At 36.3% G+C, this 21,241-nt stretch overlaps 2 protein-coding genes across 2 annotated transcripts; both read right to left on the reverse strand.

Annotated features, from left to right (window-relative positions):
• Positions 1 to 4,104: 4,104 nt before the first annotated feature.
• On the reverse strand, positions 4,105 to 17,566 carry LOC6639436. The gene is made up of 9 exons (XM_047012094.1): positions 17,335 to 17,566; positions 6,475 to 8,140; positions 6,209 to 6,413; positions 5,885 to 6,148; positions 5,583 to 5,816; positions 5,377 to 5,457; positions 5,089 to 5,277; positions 4,632 to 5,029; positions 4,105 to 4,575 (listed from the first exon to the last, which is right to left on the reverse strand). The coding sequence occupies exons 1-9, from the start codon at positions 17,564 to 17,566 to the stop codon at positions 4,149 to 4,151; spliced, it is 3,696 nt and encodes a 1,231-aa protein (XP_046868050.1). The 3' UTR covers positions 4,105 to 4,148.
• On the reverse strand, positions 17,477 to 19,477 carry LOC124459667 (translational regulator orb2). Its single transcript, XM_047012095.1, has 2 exons — positions 19,418 to 19,477; positions 17,477 to 19,109 (listed from the first exon to the last, which is right to left on the reverse strand). The coding sequence occupies exons 1-2, from the start codon at positions 19,475 to 19,477 to the stop codon at positions 17,595 to 17,597; spliced, it is 1,575 nt and encodes a 524-aa protein (XP_046868051.1). The 3' UTR covers positions 17,477 to 17,594.
• Positions 19,478 to 21,241: the final 1,764 nt, after the last annotated feature.

Here is a 21,241-nt window from a genome sequence, read left to right on the forward strand (position 1 = left end):
TTAAATAATAATTGAAAGAAAAATGTAGAGAAGGAGAACGAAACAGAAACAGAAACAGCCAAAAACAGTGAAAAAAAAAGGACAAAGAAGACGAAGACGAAGAAATGAGAGAGAAAACGTTGTGGAGAATGCAAAGGATATACAACGCTATTTAAGCCAGTTCCCCCCAAACCCCCTCCAAGTCCCCCGCCAATTTCCAAATGAGAATTCACTCCTACCGAACACCAAGACGTGCTCAAGCTAACAAAAAGAAAACAAAAAAGAAAATAAAACAAAATACAAAATAGAAATTATACAATATACAAATTATGTACTCTGCATTTTAAGGAGAGAATCTTCTACGACAACCAAAACAAAAGAAATAAGAAAAAAACACATGCATACGCATTCTTACAGCTCTAAAACTAAACATAAGAATTACACACACACACAGACACACACATACGCATTCAAGCATGGATTAATATTCAAGGATATACAACAACAACCACATAAATAGCAATAACACCAACCACAACAATGAGAAATTGCTCAATGAATTATCGTGTCTCACAACAAGCAACCAGCTTTATGACAGAGAGACACAGATATATATATATATAATCGGTATATAGACTAATATATCGCTAAAAGGCAAATTTTATGAAACAAAAACGAAACAACAAACTACAATGCATATTTATTTGTGAATGAAAGTAATCTGTTTTGATAGCAGTTTTTTAGTTTTTAAGTAGTATTCTACTATATATACAAAAAAAAAACACATACACATATATATATGCATATATATGTCGATATATATAGACATATATAATATATAATTGTTAATAATCTCTTTTTTTTTTTTTGTTTTTTGTTTTTAAATAAAGCAAAGAGCATTCCACTCAAAGACATCACACATTGAAAAGAGAAAAAATCAAGCTCATAGCGGTTTTTTTTTTTGTTTTTTAGAAATTTTTTAACAAAATGGAAGGCATACAAAACTTTAAAAAATGCACCAAGAAAAACGAGAAAAAAAAAACAACATAAAAAACTTTAAAGATTAAAATAAATGAAAAAACACAAGACACGACTTTTGAAACATTGAAATTGTACTACTTAGTATGTGTATTAGTTGATAAGCGAAACATATGAATATATATGTTTAAGTTTTAAGTTTAGTTGTTTTTTTGCTATCTTCGAGTTTTTAACTACAAAAACACACAAACACACAGGAGTAGCCAGACGGCGAAGGCAAAAACTAAGGAAAAAATATAATTTTCGTCGTCTTGTTGCATTCCCAGAGAAAAATTGAAAAAAAAAATGAAACCTTTTTGTTAAAAATAAATGTTGTACATTTTTTGAATTCTATATATACATATATTATTATATCTATAATGCATAAATATTATTATTATTATTATTATATATACATATATATATACACACACACACACACCCAAAAACGCGTATGTATGTCTCTAGATTACTTGAATATGGAAAATTTTTTGAAAACAAAACACAAAAATAGTGAGAAAACAAAAAAAAACATTTAAAAAAACGAAAAATAACCAAAAAAAAAAAAGATTAAAAAATAAAAAACAAAAGAGAAACAAAGCATAACACAAGAAAATAAAAGAAAGTAAAAATAAACGTAAACAACAAAAAACAAGTCGATAAAAGATATTTAAAATGTACATTTCTGAACGTGAAAGAAAAAGTAATTCAAATAAATAAAGAAACTTATTCCAAATGTCATTTTAATTTTTAAAAATTGTCTAAGTGAATTAATTTAACGAATCGAATCTCTTTTTAAATCGATTGGCACAGTGGCAAATTTAGCGTTGCGTTGGGAAATCTGAAACGGGAAGATAAAAACATGAATTTGGAGGGAAAATCCTTTTTGGATATCGAAGTTAAACCAGTTTCATAGACAAAATCTCAGATTTGGAATGGAAATTTTGCTCATCTTGGATTTGATAGAGAAACTAAGCTCAGTTACTTACTTGATTCAGTTTGTGACTTTAGAAACAATATAAAACCATTTGAATATTAGAAAACTGTATGAACATATTCAATCCGCCATTGAAGACATTCATTTCCATAAAATTGCTTGTGAATGAGGCTGAATAGAATAGAATTAAATAAATAGAAGAGTTAACGTTCTGGTCGAACTCAATCATTCACTTGTTTCTGGAGTTGAACTAATAAATACTCGAAAAGTTACTGCCACCGAGTGATCAAGTGAGTAAATCACAAAACAATACTGAAAGAGAATCGTTCAATTTTGTTCACTCACTCACAAGCGACCCAACACACTGGTATGAATACTTAAACATATTTCATATTCAGAATAATTTCAGTTGATAATTAATTTATTCGGTTTCGTCTATGGGAAGTTTCTTGAAATTGTTTCAAATGAGCAAGTTACATATGGGCAGGAGAAGTCAAAGTTCTAATAAAAATACTATTAGTTATTTAATCAATTGTATTCATTGACAAAAAAGTAGAGTCAACAACTTTGGATTATTAACTAGTTCAAACGAGTAAAGTGGGTGGAAAAACCTTTCAAAAACTCAAATGACTCGTTTGAGCTTTTGAATGTATTCATTACGTGCTATAATAGATTTGCATGTGTTGCCATTTTAGTCAGAAACTTACAGTTTTTATGGATTATAAGATATATAGGGCCTGAAATGGAAATTTTATATAAAAGTCCATTAATTTTTAGATGGCCAGCCAAGAAACTGAAGAAGAGAAATTGCTTCTCTAAGGAAATTTTCTCAATATGTTTACATTGATATCTTAAAATGTAGAGATTCACTTCTATTCAGTCATCCCGTAAAACACAGCAGTTACATGAAAAATTTGCGCATGTTGACTGATAGATGGCGTTAATGGGTTTTTCTTTTAACCAAGAAGAATGAGATGGCATGCATTTGGCCCATACAGAAAGAGCACGACGATAAAAGCATTCAGCTTTTGTTTGTCCACAAAATTTTGGCGCCCTTTTTGAATTGAAAAGCTTTATAAAATGAGCTCCCCACGAATTCCCAATGATTTCCGTACACAAACTTTTTGCAGGCATTTTTGTCGTTGCTTCTTTATTTTTATGTAAAACACATTGTAATTAAAATAATTTACTATTTCTTGTTTATGTAAATGATATATATATATATATAGAGTCAGTTATTTTTAGTTGAATGCATTTGAAATTGGAACCCATTGATATACATATAGTTTATCTGATTTATCATTTGGCAAATGTTCTCTTATTGTGTGTGATTGGTTATTAGATTTCGGAATTGAAACGCATTTTTTGTTTTGTTTAAGTACGCAATCCAATCAAATCGGATCAGCTGAGATCAGATCGATTACGATATTATTGGAAATTCTCGCGCATTCTTAGTTAACTAATTGGAATAGTATATAGTGTATAGTATATGGTATATAGTATATATATATATATGGTATATGGTATATGGATGTATATAAGTTATATGGAGCTATATGCCCAGCATTATGCCATTTTTGGAATACTTGACGTGTAGCCTTCACAGAGCGGCTGTTGAAGCACGTAAAAAATATATATCTATGAATATATATTTTATATATGTATTTATCGTCACTAATAAGTCACCTCCACCTACATTGGAATCCTTAGATTCCCAGTTTAAAAACTTAAATTATATACATATAAATATTGACTTATCAAGAGTGACATACAAAAAAAAAAAAAACAAAAAAAAGAAAGGGTAGAAAAGACGTTCGATAAAAAAACAGAAAAATAAGCGTTTTGAAATTGTCATTCTTTGATTTTTGGATTTCATTCTCATTGCTGAGCGAGCGACAGACAGAGAGAGAGAGAGAAAGAGAGATCTCAGATCTAAGCTAAAGCCTTGCCTTAGTTTAATTTCAAAGCTAATGATATAACATGTAAAATTATAATAATGGAAAAAGAATACTAATAACTTCTAGAAAATTCACAATATCTTACACACACTTTGTGTTAAATTCAGTTGTATATAGAAATTTGTTCGTTTAAAATTATTATGTTTAAATAGTTACTTGTTTTGTTTTTTGTTTTTCTTTTCTGTTTTTTCTTTTTGGTAACAATAGATTTTTGTTTATCTTTTGGAAATTTGTATTTTTTCTTCTTTTTTGTTAAATTAAGTGGACGGCCCCGGCGGCTCGTCCTCGTAGTTGGGCTTGCCGAGGAATGGTATAGTAAAATCAACCATATTTGGATAGACCAAAAATTTGTTGACAGCCTCACATAGTTTGCTTTCAATCACATTGGTCACAATGGACCAATCGACGGATTTGTCCCCGACCTGGGGCTTGGTGGATATCCAAAGGCGCGGCGGTCCACGGAAGCACATCCAGACCCGATCCGATGGCGGTGGCGGTACATTAATTGTCCCTCTGGCCACCAGGCCCTTCAAATCGACACGCAACGTAATATTGGCATTCATATTCTCCATGGCCCGCTGCACATAGGGCAGCTCGGTGGCATATTGAAAAAGATTCGATGTGGCAATACGATCCACAATCTTAAAAATGCGACGTGCATTGCCCGGCGAGTTCTGAAAGAATCTGGTAACAAAAGAATTAATCTGAAGACTCAACGAATGGTCTGACTCAAAACCTACTCAGTTCCGCCAGCGTTATCATTGGCGGCGCCAGGTGGCGGACTCTCTGACTCTGTGGATGAGCCACCCGAGCTCTCTGCATCGCTATCGTAGATCACACTGTTCGAATCTAATAGCACATCATCGGAAGCGGACCGTGAATCCTGAGGCGGCTCTGGCAGTACAGTCGATGTGGGCACTGTGTCCGTCGCCACTGGCGATGACTTTGGCTTGGCGCGTACTCGGAGCAAATTCAGTCTGGTGGTCACTGTAATATGGGCGAGTCCCTCGTATGTTATATCGGCATCCAGCCAAATGCCACGCTCATCCAGCATTGGCTGAGAGACACGATGGCACAGCACTGGGGATTTGCCCATGTAGATGTTTGTAATGATGACTTCTTCCATGAAACTGGGAAGCTGTTGAATAAATCCTTTAGATAAAGAGAGGAAGATGGATTAATAAGAGATGCCCGTACCTTAATGGAGTTGAGTTTCTTTTGCAGAAACTCCTTAATCTTCTCATGGAGGAGTGTATCATGCAGACAGCTAAATAGACAGCGTCCAACAAGGATATTTGCCCAGACAATGCTGCCGGAGGGCCCCAAAAAGAGCGACTGATCGATGCCCTTCCAAAGTTCATCCTCCTGACGTTTGCTACGACGAGTCTTTTGAATGAAAAGTTATGAAAATTAGTATTCTCTCTCTCTCTCTCTCTTCAAAGTTGGCAGTGGGAGGGAAAAATGAAGAAAAATCATAAAACATACTTTTCTATGGTGTTGACCATGAGCTAGCAGCTCGCTACGTGGACGTCGGGTTACGGGTATATGACTTTGATTGCAAGCTTTCTAAATAAAATAAGTTTCAAAACACAAAAAAATCATAAAAACCCAAAGAAAAACAACTACAAATCATAAAATGGCAAATGACACACACACACACAGACACAGACACAGAGTTTACAGTGACTCACCTGGTAGACGGTCATAAATTTAACATAATCAGCTGGATTTCTAGTCGTATCGGAACTCATGATCATACCCTCGAAATTCTCATCCCTTGGCCCATCCGGAGTGCAATCCTCCTCCAGTACTTCCTCGAATTGTGCAGTGTCTGGTGTATTCGAGTCGGCGTCCTCATTGTTGTTGGTTGAGGTTGATGCCTCTGTGACACCGCTTCGATCGTCGCCATCCTTGTAACGCACTTGCTGCAAATGATGATGATAAAAGGACGATCATTGGGTCCGTGTGGCGGGCAAATGATTTTCCAACTTACCTTCACCGAACTGCCCATGGTGAGGAGCACTGCCTGCTTGGCGGCTGCTGCCTGGAGATCCGTTTCGTCGACAAAGCGCGCCATGGGCACTTGCAAGTCCTGCTCGTGAACGCGCCCCTTGCTGGCGGCCACAAAGCGACGATACCAGTCTTCCTTCTCACGATCGCAGCGTGTAAATAACAAGAGACGCACTTCATCGCCGCACGGCACAGTGATGTCATTCAATTCCGTGTCCGGATTGACAGTATTGCGCAATTGTTGAAGCTAAAACAGGAGGAATTCATTTCGAAAGTGAACACGATAACTTTTAGTGGATATTCTTACATCCGCCTGCATTACAGTGGCTCCGAAATCAATTGACTTCTCCTGGTCATCGACACTGGGCGGTGTTGAGCCTACGGCAACATCCTTAAACTCCGCTTTGGCTGTACCATCCGTTCCACTGCCAATACTCGCCTGATCAATGGGCGATGATTCGGAATTCGGATTCTTGATGATCAATTGTATGGGATATTTGCGATTAAAGTACCTAAAAGAAGGAAGAAGCTTGGCATAAGGAGGGGGAGGAGGAGGAGATTGATTGAACTCACCGCTTTTTGGCCAAGCCTACGGGCAAAAGCTCAATGCGACAATCTTTAAGATCGTACGAACGATGATCAGTGAATAGAACTTTGGCCCGATCAATGGGCATCTCATTCCACATGCGGCGCTTGGGTATTTTGGCATTTGTGCCCGACATCTTGAGGACAGTGCCATCCAGACGCACATAGACCGAACGTGTGAGCGAGAAGGAGAAGGTGTTCGGGTCATAGCTGTTTAATTCGTTCAGCCAGCCGGCATAGGCCTTAATGGTCTTGTGCTCCTCAACGGCCGGAATCTCACAGATGGGCATGTCACTGTAGTTGGGTATCTCGAAGGCTATGCGCTCCGGATGAGTCCGCAGCACGTAGTGCTCGAAAACCCACTGGAAATGCGAACTGGACGAGTCGACGAGCATGATGAACAGAATTGTGGCAAGGATGCCGCGCAAAAAGTCATGGAGCGGCAGTATCAATACCACAAACAGACCAAACACCAGGGCCAAGGGTGTGGCAAAGGCTGCAGCCGCATGACAATGATGCCGCCAATTGAGGGCATGGCTGGTTATGCTCCAGCTGGAACGTCCTCTCGATCGTAGCTCGTTGCCCCCACTCTGAATGCTCGCTGCAGAATCAGCAGTTGCCATCGAGGATAGCCCCGACAATGGCAATGAGAGGGCTACCCGCTGCTCAGTCTCATTGCCGGCATCCCTTTCATCGAGATCTTTTCGCCCTGCTGCAGATGCTGATGCTGTCGGATCGGCGGCCGTGGCACTGGGTATCATATCCTCCAGTACCTCGACTCCCGACTCGATTTCCACATCCTTGCGGGCCAACAAAATGCCACGCTTTGCCTTCCCACTGGCAATTGGGATCTCTGAGCCCGCCTGGCGTACACCCGACGAGGGCCGCGCCTCCGCCGTAGTCTGTGGACTACTGGCCGATGGCTGCTGCTCCGTGCTGGCATCCACCACATTGCGGCGCCGTAGAAAGTTGCTGCGCAACGAACTCGAACCACTGGGAGTGGGGCTAACGTCCTTCTTGCTGCTCATGGCAGCTGCCGCCTGGTGTTTCGCCTTGACCTTCGACTTGATGTGGGCCAAGCCACGACGCAGTCGCGAGCGTTCTGTATTGGCGGGCAAAGCAGCTGCGGCTCCGATATCACCGCTACCCAAACTGCTGCTATCGTGCTGCAGGATTTCGCCCTCTGCATCCGAATCGGAATGATGATGCTGCTGCTGCGGCTGCTGATCCAAAGGCAACTCCTCGCTTATCGATGTGTTCAAAGTGATGCACTCTGGATCGGAATCCGGTTCGTTGTTCCAGCCAACCGCTCCCGAAGTCGTATCGGCCACAATGATGGGAATTACAGAAGTCGCCCCCGATGGGTGCTGTGGCTGTTGATGCGGATGCGACTGCGAATGCGACTGCGACTGGGGATGCTTGGAGGATTTTATCTCCTCAATGGTTTGCGTCACTTTGCCCTTGATCAGTTTCCAGGTGCCCACATTGACGGCGGCATTGGTGGAATCGCCGGAGCCGACGCTGCTAATGCCGGCAGCTGATAGGGCGGCTATCAGATTGGGACCACTCGCGGTGGGTGAGACTCCGCCGCCCTCAATGCTGCCAGATCTGAAAAGTAAAAAAAGGAAGGGGAGAAAAAAAATAAAACCAAAAAAAAAAAATAAAAGTTAAATTCAATTTCAAGTTTCAAGCAATGCCAACAACAACAAAACTAATTTTCCCCCCATCGTATATCAAACAAATTGGAGCAAAAATAAAAACAGATTTTCGTTTTTTTTTTTTTTTTTGTATTCCAGAAAAAGTATTATTATTCTTATTATTTTTTTTTTTATTTATTTGAATGAAGATATATTTTTTTTGGTTTTGTTTTTTCAATAACCTGCATTTGCATTTACCTCTCTGTGTGTGTGTGGGTGTGTATGTGTCTGTGTGTGGGTTTTCATATTTAATTTATTTACTTGGCTTTCAATCAATTTTTCGATCAATTTACGAATGCATTTTTTGTGGGCGCTTTTGTTTGAAAAGGATATCGAGCAAAGGACATCCCGTTCGTTTCTGTTGTTTCTGTTGCATATATGTATATTTCTGTTCATTATTGGTTTTACATATTCGTTTGTTGTATTTCATTTTTTTTTGTTTATTCAATTAATTCATATTTGACTTGATTTTTAGTTTTTTAAGTATTTGCATTTTGAAGTATTAAGACAATGATATTGATTCGTTTACAGTTTATTATGCTTCAAATTTCTCTTTGGGGGTGGGGTGGGGGGAGGCAATGGATTGGGTGGGGGTAGGATTGGGGGGTCGGTCCATCTAATATGCATATGTTTATGTACTTGATTTCTATTTTTTAGCTTGAATACTTTTGTTTTTTGGTTTTTATTTTATCTGTAACATTTCATTCAACTATTTTGTTTGTATTTTCAATTTGACTGTTTCTTACTTTTGGGTAGAATTTCAATTCGGGGGAAATAACTTTGAAAAACGTATTCGTTTTGAATCTGGTTCTGTTTAAAAGACCCAAAAAGAGGAAGTGGCAAAGAACACTCGAAACGTTTGACAAGACTTTTTGCATATAATTTACATTTTTTCATTACGTTTCGTTGACTTTGTCTTCCCTTTCTTCTTTTGGTTTCTCCGTTTTGGTTTTTGGTTTTAGAAAACTACAAATGTTTTGGTTTTTGAAGTATTTTTGTTTTTTTTTTTTTTGCTTGGTTTTTTGGTTTATTTTTTCAACTGTTTAATTTTGTAAAAATTAAAAAATTACGTTTATTGAAAATGACTATAAAATATGGAATATTTCGCTAGGTTTTTGTTTTTTACATATTATACGTGTGTTTTTTTTGTTTGTTTTTGTTTGTTTATATATATATATATATATATGTATATGTATGTATATATATATAATATTAATTTTTACTATATAGTGTTATATATATATATATACATATGTATATATATGCCAACTTTTTAGGTTTACTATTTATATGTATTTCTTTTTTTTTTTTGTTTTTGTCTTTTTTGGTTGTTTATTTACTTTTTTGTATAATGCTAAAAAATTATATGCTTTTGCTTATTTGGTTTCTCATTTTGTTTATTTGTTTTTGTTTTATTTTTTATTTTTATGTTTTTTTTTTTTGGGTTTTTTTACGTTTTTTGTTTTGTTTTCAGAATATTTTGCTAAAAGGAATTCATTAGTAAGGGCGCTCAATTTCAGTTTATTTGAAGTACTAAATCTTATTTGTTCATATTTATATATATATATTTGTATATATAAAATCAAAACCAAACAACTAAGAACTAAAAATCAAAATATGTCAATTTAAAAAAATTGTTAAATTCAAAAATTAAAAATGGAAGTGCGTGGAACGCATTACAGGCTACTTTTTCTCAATTTGGTTTCCTATCTTTCCTCTTACTCTTCTTTTTTTTTTGTTAATTTAAGTTTTTTTTTTTTTGTTTATAAAATTCTTTAATTATGTTTAAAAGGTACCAAATGTTGTTGTATTTGTTTTTTTGTTTTTTTTTTTCTTCTAATATATATTTTACGTTTTCGTTTTAACCTTGTCTTGTTGTGTGTTTGACCTAAGCATAAAATTGAAAATTCAAGGTCGGATTGCTCAGGGATTGATTTTTGTTCATTAAGTATACAAAAAATTTTCTATTTAAAACTTTGCAGCATTTTTCTTAGGGTTTTTCTCCGTTTACCCTTTTACTTTTTTTTAAGTTTTTTGTTTTCACTAACTACAAAAAAGAAACAAAAAACCATAAACCAAAAAACTGTACAATTTATTGTGCTACGAAAATATTTACGAAGAATTACTTAATAGATGTTAAACAATTTTCAATTTTGAATTTCTAGGCATAATTCTGTCTTCCGAATTGCATAATTCCACCCAAACAAACAAAATATAGCAAAAAGAAAACTCTACTCTCTATAAATAAGTCTCTGGCAATTTGTCAAAGGAGTTGACAATTTAAGTTGATTTTCGTTCTCTGAACAGCTTTATGATATAGTCAACCGATTTTTAGAAAATTTCACTAGATAAATGTATATAAAACTTATGCTAACAATATCCAAAAAATATACAAAAGAATTAACGCCCACTCAGCATATTCTAACATTTCTAATCATATATGAATCTTTTGAATGCTCTTTCTGAGTGAAATGAGCTGATTTTCTGATCATAAATCACTTCTTTGCCTGAAGAAAATGGTAACAACTTCTTTTGATTAGGTTTTTATGACTTCTTTCGACTCCTTTTTGAATCATTTACATTTTGTTATAGTTATCAGATATTCGTTATAGAGGAGAATCATTTTTGAGTCTTCTCTGAATCAATTATGAGTGTAATCATTTGTTGTGAGTGAGCAGTTTTCTACTATCAGAACTTTAGCTGTTCGACTTTAATCAAAATTTTGTATTATTTATTCAAAAAATTCAGCAAGTTGAGAAGGCTGCCAAAAGTGTATGAGAATGAAACTTTTTCAATCTATTTCCATCTATGGGATCTAAGAGAAGTCTATAAAGATTCGAACATAAAACTGAGATGTATTTTTATCTCTCTATAGCCACTGTAGATATAAGTATTAGCTAATGCAAAGACTGTTTAGATTTTTCATTGCTTTTGGGGGGAATTACGAATTGGAATTGTGAACAAGCTCTATAAATTGAAGTCGTTTGAGTTTAAAAAGTAGAGTAGAGTTCTGTGTATGTGTGTCTGTGTGTGTGTGTGTGTGTGTGTGTGTGTGTGTGTAAAGAGAATGCAGCCTAGAGAATTGCTTGAATTGGATTTGCCTTTATATTAATGCATATAATTTATTTTGAAGGATTATATTTCTAAGGTTTTAGCCATTATAGCATTTATTTTGAAGCAATTGTCTTTATATCTTTTTTTTGGTTGTTAGTTTTGTCCCATTTCGATTTTGTTTCTGTTTCTGTTTTTTTTCTTTTGTCAAAAATACATAAATCTCATCAATTGTACTACGTGTAAATTTTTTTTATATATTTTAAGGTTGTTTTATTATTATTATTAATTATTATGTTAATTGGTTTTGGTATCAAAAACACATATTGACCATTTTTGGGTTTTAGGTTTGGTTAATAAACATATTAGATTTTGTATAATAAGATAATAAGTTCGAATTCCAATACTTGTTTTTCTTCTTTTTTTGTTTTTTGTTTTCGCAGAGTCTTTCATATCGTTTTAAGTATTTTGTTTAGTTATACATATGTACTCAGTATTTTGTTTTACTAACAGTTTGCCTTCTTTTTTTTGTGTTTTTGTTTTGTGTATTCAGCTAATGTTTAAAAAGTTTGTGTTTTTTTTTGTTTTTTATTTACAATGTTTATAAAAAAGTCCATACAAGTTATATAAAAAAATAAAACACAATTTACGTTATGTCGTCCCGCCGTTTATTAATTGCAAAAAACGTTTTCTGTATAAATTGTATATATATCAAATATATGTGTGACATGACCCGCACATAAGGATCAATAATGTGTTTTTGTTTTATGTTCCTTCATACAATTTACATACATACCGAAACATACAAATACATATATAAATAAAAGTAATAAAAATTAGAAAAACAAAGTATAAAAAAAGTGTCTCAACACATTATCAATCAAGTTTTAAAGCTACAGGAAATTACTAACAACTACAAAACATATAAAAAATATATATAGTATATTATGTATATTTATAATTCAAGAATTGGGCATACAAAAATATAACACTTGGGAGCCTTTTCCATATAAAACAGACAGATTTCCTAAATCAGATGCAGAACAACAAAAAAGTTCAAATCAATAACAATAATTTGTATATGTAACCTTGCAGTTTCCATATATACATATATATTCTTGATCAGTTATTATAAGGATGGATTAAAGAAGTCTCGAGACAAATGAAATATCAATTAGTTAATTAGTTTTTAATTCTTGTAATAAGATTCATTGAACAAATGCATTGAATATAGCTTTCTGTGTACAAGGATCGGACCACCATATGTCGTGTATATATGGAATACTTGAGAGATTCGAAAGCATTTTCTATACAGTCTGCAAGGCCATAGAAACTGCGGTCAAACCGAAGTTGTTTTCGGGGAGTTCTCTTTTCTTCTTATCCTTTTCATTTCATTTTAAAACTAAAGATAATATGTATAACAAATAATAATAATAATAATAATAGAAAACATAACCAATAGTTAAATGTCTTTGACTAATTCAATTTGGAATACTTAAAAATGAATAAACAAACAACTAATGCTTAATTATATTATAGCACGCTACATAAGATTCAATTTTTTTCGGTTTTTTTTGTTGTTTTTTGTTTTCTTTCTTTCCTTTTCTCCTTCTTTTTTTTTTGTTTGTTTGCACAAAAACATTGAGCGGTTGCATAAAATTTTGTATCTTTTTTGTTTTGTTTGTTTCTTTGTCTTCAGTATAGTAAAAATAATTTTGTTTGATAAGTTCTTGTAATACAACTTTTTTCCTTTGTTATAGCATATTGAAATTTTCAATTGTTTTTTTGTTTTTTTTTTTTTGGTTTTGTTTCATCTTTTTTTAGTGTTTTTTGTTTTTTTTTTTGTTAAACAGTTAAAGTATAAAGTATATGTTTATATAAAAGTATAAAAATCTATAAAATATTGAAATTTACTACATTTAAAAAACATCATCATGGTTTGCCTTTTCCATCTTTTTTTTTTTTGTTTTTTGAATTGTTTGTTTGGTTTAACAGGTTTCACACACTTAAGATATCTTCCACATATATACATGGATATATACGATATATATATATATGTGTGTGTATATGTGTGTGTGTGTATGGTTTAGTTTAATGTGTGTGTGTGTGTGTAGATAGATGCCTTTTTTGTTTTTGTTTTGAAGGACTAGCATTTCATTCTTGGATTACATTCAATGTTTAGAACAACGGCAAAAACTTTATATATATATATATATATGTATATATATACACACTACATAGAGCAGGCTTTATCTTTGTATCTTGTATCTGTCATAGATTCATTATTTTTTTTATATTTGGTTAAATTTCAAGTTACATTTAAAAAAAAAACATGAAAAAACCATTAGAAACAAACGCTAATTCTTGGTTTTTGCTTTTTGATGCAGTTAAAAAACAGATTTATATATATATATAGATATATATATATCGAATTACACATATGTATATACATATATATGCATCATTTGTTTTTGTTGTTGTTAATTGTAATATAAAAATTCTAGAAAAATTGCTATTAATTAGTTTTATCAACTTTAGTTACAAGTTTTTTTTTGTTTTCTTTAAGTTTTGTTTTAAATCTTTTTGTTTTGTTTTGTTTTTTTTTACAATTTTGTAAACAAAGCGCGAGCAAAAATTTGCTAATAGATTTGACTATCATATATATATATATGCATATATATACAGAATTTTATATATATATATATATATTTAAAAGTCCAAAGCGACTTGTTTTATTATTACTTTTATTAAATTGAATATAATTTGTTTGTTGTAGTTTATTATTATTTCTGATAGATATAGAAAAAATATCGGTATCAACTGCCATTAAACATGCAAAAAGTTTCCTCATATAAATTACAAAATAAATTGAATATATATATGTATATATATTTTTTGCTTTTAGATAATTCTTCATCAGTTTTTAAATCTAGATATTTTTTTGTCATATATTTTCGATTTCATCCGATTTGAAAAACAATTACGTCAACATGATCCTCATAATTATCCTTATCCGTCGTCGTCTCCCGATCGTGTTCAGTGTGAAGCCAAACATTAACAAATGTACAGCGTATATATATATATAACTTTTGGATCGTTATCCTATATCTTTTTTAGCTACTTTTTTGGTTATGCGATTGCAATTATCGTATTATATTATTTTAATGTTTTTTTTTTGAATAGTTTAAATTGTTTATGAGATAGTATTGCACATTAGTTGTATATATATATTTGGTTTTATATATATATATTTTTTTAATTTCCATTATATGTTTGCTATGTGTCTCTGTCTGGTGTCAGTGTGTTTTGTCTTTTTTCTATAAATTTTCTTATAACAATTAAAAAAAAAAATAAATTTAGTTACCATTTTATACAAATATTTCTATATAAAAAGGTTATGGTCTAAGATATACAGAGGGGGAGTGGGGACGGGGGGGTAGTAGAAGGAGAAGGAGGATATGGGGGAAAGCTTCTCACAATTTGATCTCACATATCGAAATTGAGAGAACAAATACCGTTATAAGCATTTTTTTCATTGGATTTTCCATTTTATTATTTTGTAGTAAAAAAATTTGTTTACAATTTATATATATTTATGTATATATATATATATATATTTGATTCGCAATTGCTTTTCCTTTTCGCTTTCGCTTCTTTTCATATCAGTTTTTGCAACACGCCCAGCAATTAAATTAAAAAATACCATAAAAAACCAAAAGGAAACTAAGATAAGGTGTGATTAATTAATTAATTACAAATAAAAGGCAATAAGGAAAACCAAAGAAAACATAATACTGAACACTCAAGAGCAATTTTGACCTTTTGTTTAACAATTTATTATAATTATTATTACTATTTGATTCGACTATTGCCCGCCAGTGGCAAAAAACACAAAAAAAAAATGCGTTGTTATGTTTTTTTTTTTTTCATTTTCTTCTAAATATTCGTAGTTGATTTCTTACTCTGTTGTTGTTTAAGTGTATTAACAAACATTGTGATTGATTGGTTGGTTGGTTGGTTGATCTTGTATGTGTATGTGTGCCTAGGCGTGTGTATGTGTGTTTAGACTAGTATTTGTTTACATATATATTGTAAGCATTAAAAAATTTGTTAAAATTCTTTTAACAAATGAAAATTGTAGTGGAAATTGTGCCGAATAGATCGATTGATTGGTTGATTGATTGAATATTTGTTACACCAGTTATTAATTTAATGTGTTTTGTTTTGATTTCAAACCATGCACCTTATTGGTTTGTTCTTTTTTTTTTTGGATTTTTGATTAGAAAACTTTGTTTTTCTATTACAATTGTTTGGAATTTGACATGAAAGCAGGGAAACGGGATCTTCTTTACGACTTTCACATGAACAAGTTGGATTAGCAACGTGATCCTTGAAAATCGTATATATTGAACGAATTAAAAAAAGAGCACAACAAAAAAAAAAATAAAACTAAAATATATACGATTTTCAATCTACAAATTACTTAATCACCTTACATATATATATAGCTTTATATATATATATCTTTGTTGGTAGTGTGTGTCTGTGTATTAGTGTCTTGTTTTATGTGTAAGTAACTCTGATTTGAAATGGCATCTTTAAGTGTTTAGCTTGATGTATAATAGATATAATGAGTATGTGGAGCTTCTAATTCTGTGTATCTCTTTCTCAAAAGTATCTAAATACCAATGAATTCTTCTCCTGTGTTTGTGTGTGGGTTTGGGAATAGTTGTCGATGCAGCACAAGATCAATATATATATATATATATATATATATATATATATATGTATGTCCGTTTATATATATATATATACATATTTAATGGAGTTGTAAAGTGATCTCCAAGTATTTAGAAAACGGTTTAGAAAACGATTAGCGCCGTGTGTTTGTTTGTTACCGATATGGATATAGTTTCTGTGTTTGTTTTTTGTGTTTTGTTTTGGGGGGGGAGGGGTTTTCTCTTAAGGGAAACCCTATCTTCCCTCTCTTGCAATTAGTTTTATATGAGGAATATATATTATTATATTTGTTAGAACCAATTTGTCTACTTATATCGTTTAAGTAACGTTTTGAATATTTGTTATATTCTTTTAACGTCATTTCGCTCTTCTCTTTTAACTATTTCTAATTCTTTTTTGGTTTCTTTCATTTTTGGGCATTAATTTAGGAACTTGGATTTAGGGTAGGTAAGGGGGAAAAGGAGGACCTTGCGGGTGCAAAATTTGCAACTACATAACTTTCACTGTTGATTTCTCTCATATAAATGAATTAAGCTTCTTTTAGTTAGTTTCTCTAGCCGCTGCGGCTTACTGACTTATTTCAAGACTAGCCTCAGATTGGCATACTCGTTGGCTCTTAAACGATTGTTAAATATATATATATATCTCCTTCTATACATATATTTCCACATTTTGCGAGGATGTTGCATTTTTGCATTATTTGGCTGACTACTTTAGGAAGAATGCGATAATAATTCCTATTCACTTGGTGGTCGTCTTTGCAAGATGGTTTCAATGGCAAACGAGAGTTGGCTATTGTAAAATTGTACAAAAACGCGAAAAAAAAGTAAGATAAACTAATTTAAAAAAAAAAAAAAAGTTAAATAAAATTGTAAAGTACAAAAAATACTGTGCAGGCGCGTAAACAAAGAAAAAAAAAAAAAAAAACTAATAGCTAGGTTTTTTGCTTTCGTGGGCGAGTGTTACACTTACATCTCCCCCCGAATAATTATCTAGACTCTGTTTGGCTAATGGGGCAGAGCAATGGATGTATATATATATACACTATTGCCACCGATATTGCCACAACATGCACCATGATGTTGTTGTTGTAGCCTTTCTGTGTAGCCTCGTCGACCTATTTGACAATTGGTGTTTTTGTCACCTCTCACTCTCTGTCAGAGTAAATGGGGAGGGGGGCAGGGGCTTCTTGTTGGTGATGGGGTGACGGGGGGGGAGGAGTGCCCACGTGTCGCTGTTGTGTGTGGTGTGTGAGCGTGGAGCAGGGAGGTGGTGGTGATGGTGGTGGTGGTGTGGGGAGGAGATGATTCGGTCTTACTAGCTAATTTCCTACTTTCTCCTTTGAGTGCTCATCATCAACGTGGTTGTTGGCCATGGTCGATGATGATGTTGCCGCTGTTGCTCCTCCGCTGCCGCTGACGCATTCGCCTCAGCCGTCCTCCTTGCCGTGGTCGCTGCTGTAGTGGTTGAGGTGGTTGTAGTGGTGCTGGTGGTGGTGGTGGTGGTGGTGGTAGTTGTTGTGATATATCTGGGCACTGCCAGCGCTGCGTCCAACAACCGATGTCGTTGCTCTCTCTGTTGGCGTCTTTCATCGTGCAGCGCGGCCTACCAGCGCCGCCGTTAACACCAGCGAAAGGGCACCGCACGCGGCCGATCGGCGCCCTCCTTGACCAATGGCTTGTGATACTCCCGCCCCGGCCTGGAGTGGATGACGGCCCAGCAGTGCTCACAGTAATACTGTAGGCATGTGACGTTGGCGCAAAAGAATGGCGCAAACTTACCGCCGCATCGCTGGCCCTCGCACTCGTCGCACATCTGATCGTCGAGGACGTAGGGCTTCACCTCCACACGCTTATCGATGTCGCCGTGCTGCAGCTGCACAAAACGTGCCGATATGGCGGCTATATAGCTCTGCTGATTCGAGAAGGCCACGCGACCGGCTCCCTTGGGGTATTTCAGCTCCGGGTCGGTGTCGATGCCGGCATAACAAACACCGCCGTATAAACGATCCATTATCATGGCCAGCTCAAAGGCTTTGAGGGGGCGTGGCACACCGCCAACGAATACCGTTTTGCGTGGATCCAGCGACATGGTGGCATCGAGCACATAGTCGGCATCGGCCAGACGCCAGGGTCGAATCTGCACGGCCTTGTCCTTGATGGTCGGCGAGGATACGCACAGATACAGCTTGTCCTCATCCGTGATGCACGAGTCGATCAGCTGTTGCACACTGCTCTCGTCCTGGAACAGCAAGAAGGCATAGCCCTTGGGTGGAAAATATGACTTGGACTCGGCCTTGTGGGGCCAATCCACGACCAAGGGACCAAAGCGACGGAACGATGTGGTAATCTCATCCTCATCGATATCTGGTGGCAGACCGCCTACGAATACCTTGCGCGAGAAACGCGCCGTGCCATCGCCAGCTCCATTGCCACCATTATTCCCGCCCTGGATGGGCGAATGCGATGAGTGCGAGGACAGGCGAGAGGGCGAACCCATTTTCAAGGCATTCAAATAGACTGTGGGATCATTGCTCGCTGCAATGGCCATGGCATCGGCCTCGCTCAGGTGCTTGGGACCGCCCATGACACGCATGCGGTCCTGCATCATGGCCAAGTTGTTATCACCACCAGGTCCAGGTACGCCACCAGGTCCGCCACCGACACCAACGCCGACGCCGACACCTCCTCCGCCACCACCCAGAGACATGCCGCGCATGTAGTCACTCAAAGTGTTCTCAATGCCGGAGTGATGCAATTGTCCATTGGCCGACACCAGATTGCCATAGCTATTGCCCAGATAGGGGGCATCTCCGCCGCCCGAAGCACCTGCTGTTCCCATTCCGCCACTGCCGTTGCCCGAGCCATTGCCAATCGATAGAGTTGGTATATTCATGTGTCCACCACCGGGCATGCCATCCAAGCCGCCATGGCCACCAGGTACTCCGCCGCCGAACAATGCCGTTGGCGAGTTGCCCTTGATGGGAAAGGATATGCTGCGTCTATATTTCGGTGATACACCCGGCATTTGGGGTATCGGCGAGATTCCGCCACTGCTGCAACCAGCTTGCGAGCCATTATATGGTGATCCACCGCCGCCCGGCGAAGATGGACTGTGTGCTCCTCCCGCCGCCACCTTCCCATACACGCCTTCTTACAGCCCCCTGCCTCCAAAACAGGCGATAACAGGGCGGCAATTATCGCCCAGCTTGTTTCGCTTCTAGTTAGTTGCCTTGCTTCTGCTGACTCAGCTGCTAACAGGCCATGCACACAGCAGAACTCAAAGCTATAGGATAGCATCGACTCAGCAGCAGCGGACGCAGCGTATGGTATGTTCGGGCCGAGTGAAGTTAGGACGCAATCGACTCGTTTCGCTGTTCTGGAGCGGCTGGGCGCTGGCGCTGAGAGTCATTGAGATTTGAGGCGGCATGGACCGCTGCTAACTGCATAGGGGCTGTGCAGAGGTAACGCAACACGATTGAGGAAGTCTGGTACAAAGAACATCTTCGACAGCATTTGTGGATAATATTGTCTCTGTTCTCGTATTTTTATCACTTTTCATTTTCTATTTATTATGGATGATTTGGTTGTGGTTGATTTATAATCCTTTAATTAAATATATATACACTACTAAGATATAGTAGCCGGGAGTTAGTATGTAATATATCACCGAAATATAGACGCGTGCATTTCATTACTACTTAATTTCCCATCAAAGGGAGCGAACGTTCGGATAACTCTATTGCATTATAAAACGAGCGGAGTCAATTTGATTTCAGAGGTTTGGCTTCTGGTTGCCGGTGGACTTTGTAACACTTTGTGCTCAAGTTGGGAATTTTGGTCCTCATTTCAGTTTAACTTGAGTCTAGGCTATTGGCTATGCATGCCGTGTGGAACTTAGTCTATTTGGTGTATAATATTTAAACCTATAACTTCCAATTATAATCCGCGATTGCCAATTGCGCCTAGCGCTCGCAAAAAGAAAAAAATCCGAAAGTGTTACATATTAAAAGGTAAGACAGTTTGATGCATAAGGAGGGAGAGAGGAATGGCTGAACCTAACATGGGCTCGCTTGCCGTTGTCTCGCTTGGTCGATGGATAAGAAGATCGCGCACGCATCTCTTCTGGGTCTCATAGCATGTGTATGGTTAAGCCACATAACTGGCATATGCGATGCGGCCAGATGAAAGACAAGATCTTCGCTTGCTGGATCAACCATTTGCCCTTAAGTTCCTCGGCGAGATCATTTGAGAGAGAGATGCTACTTTTGATGTTTTTTTCTTAGCTTTATAGTTGACAGTCTTTGAGTTTCTGTCTTTTCATGTGAAATGGTTGGGTATGTTCAGACTGGTTGTGTAGCTGGAGGGTCGGCGTCGGCGGCTTGGTGTCGGTTGTGAAGGTTGGTTTTTCAATTTCGTGATGGAGTGTTTCCTGTTGATTGGCTTGCCTTTGTTTTTGTATAACGTTGTTAGTTGGGATGTTGTGTTGGTAGTATTATAATAGATATATTGACCATCGAGTTTGTCGAGTGGTTGTGGACCTGGATGTTGGCTGGGTTGGTAGGATTGTTGCTGTGGCCATTGAATGGGGTGGGTGGCAGGTTTCGCCTGGTAGGTCCGGTAACGGTTGGATTGGTCTGTCTGGTTCCGATAATTTTGCTCCTGAGATATAGTTTGCGCATGCAGCTAAAGAGTACGCGTTTTAATAAAGAAGGGCGCATGCTTTCTACCTCAATCAGTAAACTATATTTGTAATGGATTCGGTATCTCGTTGATTACCTACACATAGTGTATAGTAGGTTCGGCGATTAGCTATCTCTTCAATTGTTATTTTGTTGCTCTTAATAGGCACTACACTCAGCTATCACTCTCAACCACTGTTCTATTCTGCATTTCGGCACACCGCTACACTACGGGACCAGAAATGGTGCATTATTATATTAGGAAAGATATGCTTGTAGCATATGTGAACAGAGGGAAATAGTTAACAATCGGCGCGTTTTTTTCTTTTTTGCGTCTCGTTAGAAGGTATTGGTCGTAGGCCGGCACAGAGAAAAAGTAATTAAAGAAAATCCAAAACAGAAATAACAAAATTAGAAGAAGAACGAATTCACCAATGCATAGGGCGTCAAGTACTATTGGAAGAGAAAGGAGGCTGATATGCATTGACCTTGAATAGAGCAATTCTGTTTCCTGTCTCGTGTCATTAAGGTTTTGAATGGGCTTGCCGGCAAGTGGTCTGTAGAGTTAATTTAAGTGTGCGCTAAT

Source organism: Drosophila willistoni (genome assembly GCF_018902025.1).
Source record: "Drosophila willistoni isolate 14030-0811.24 chromosome XR unlocalized genomic scaffold, UCI_dwil_1.1 Seg144, whole genome shotgun sequence".
NCBI lineage: Eukaryota > Metazoa > Arthropoda > Insecta > Diptera > Drosophilidae > Drosophila > Drosophila willistoni.

Bases quoted from the DNA above. Each gene is read 5' to 3' on its own strand.
- LOC6639436 (XM_047012094.1), bottom strand. From the start codon at position 17,566: ATGAAAGACGCCAACAGAGAGAGCAACGACATCGGTTGTTGGACGCAG. The intron at 6,149-6,208 runs GTAAGAATATCC...CTCCTGTTTTAG, and splicing joins CCACTGTAATGCAGGCGGAT to CTTCAACAATTGCGCAATAC. The intron at 4,576-4,631 runs GTAGGTTTTGAG...TTTTGTTACCAG, and splicing joins GATAACGCTGGCGGAACTGA to ATTCTTTCAGAACTCGCCGG.
- LOC124459667 (XM_047012095.1), bottom strand. From the start codon at position 19,477: ATGTTCTTTGTACCAGACTTCCTCAATCGTGTTGCGTTACCTCTGCAC. The intron at 19,110-19,417 runs GTTAGCAGCGGT...GTGTATGGGAAG, and splicing joins CTCTGCACAGCCCCTATGCA to GTGGCGGCGGGAGGAGCACA.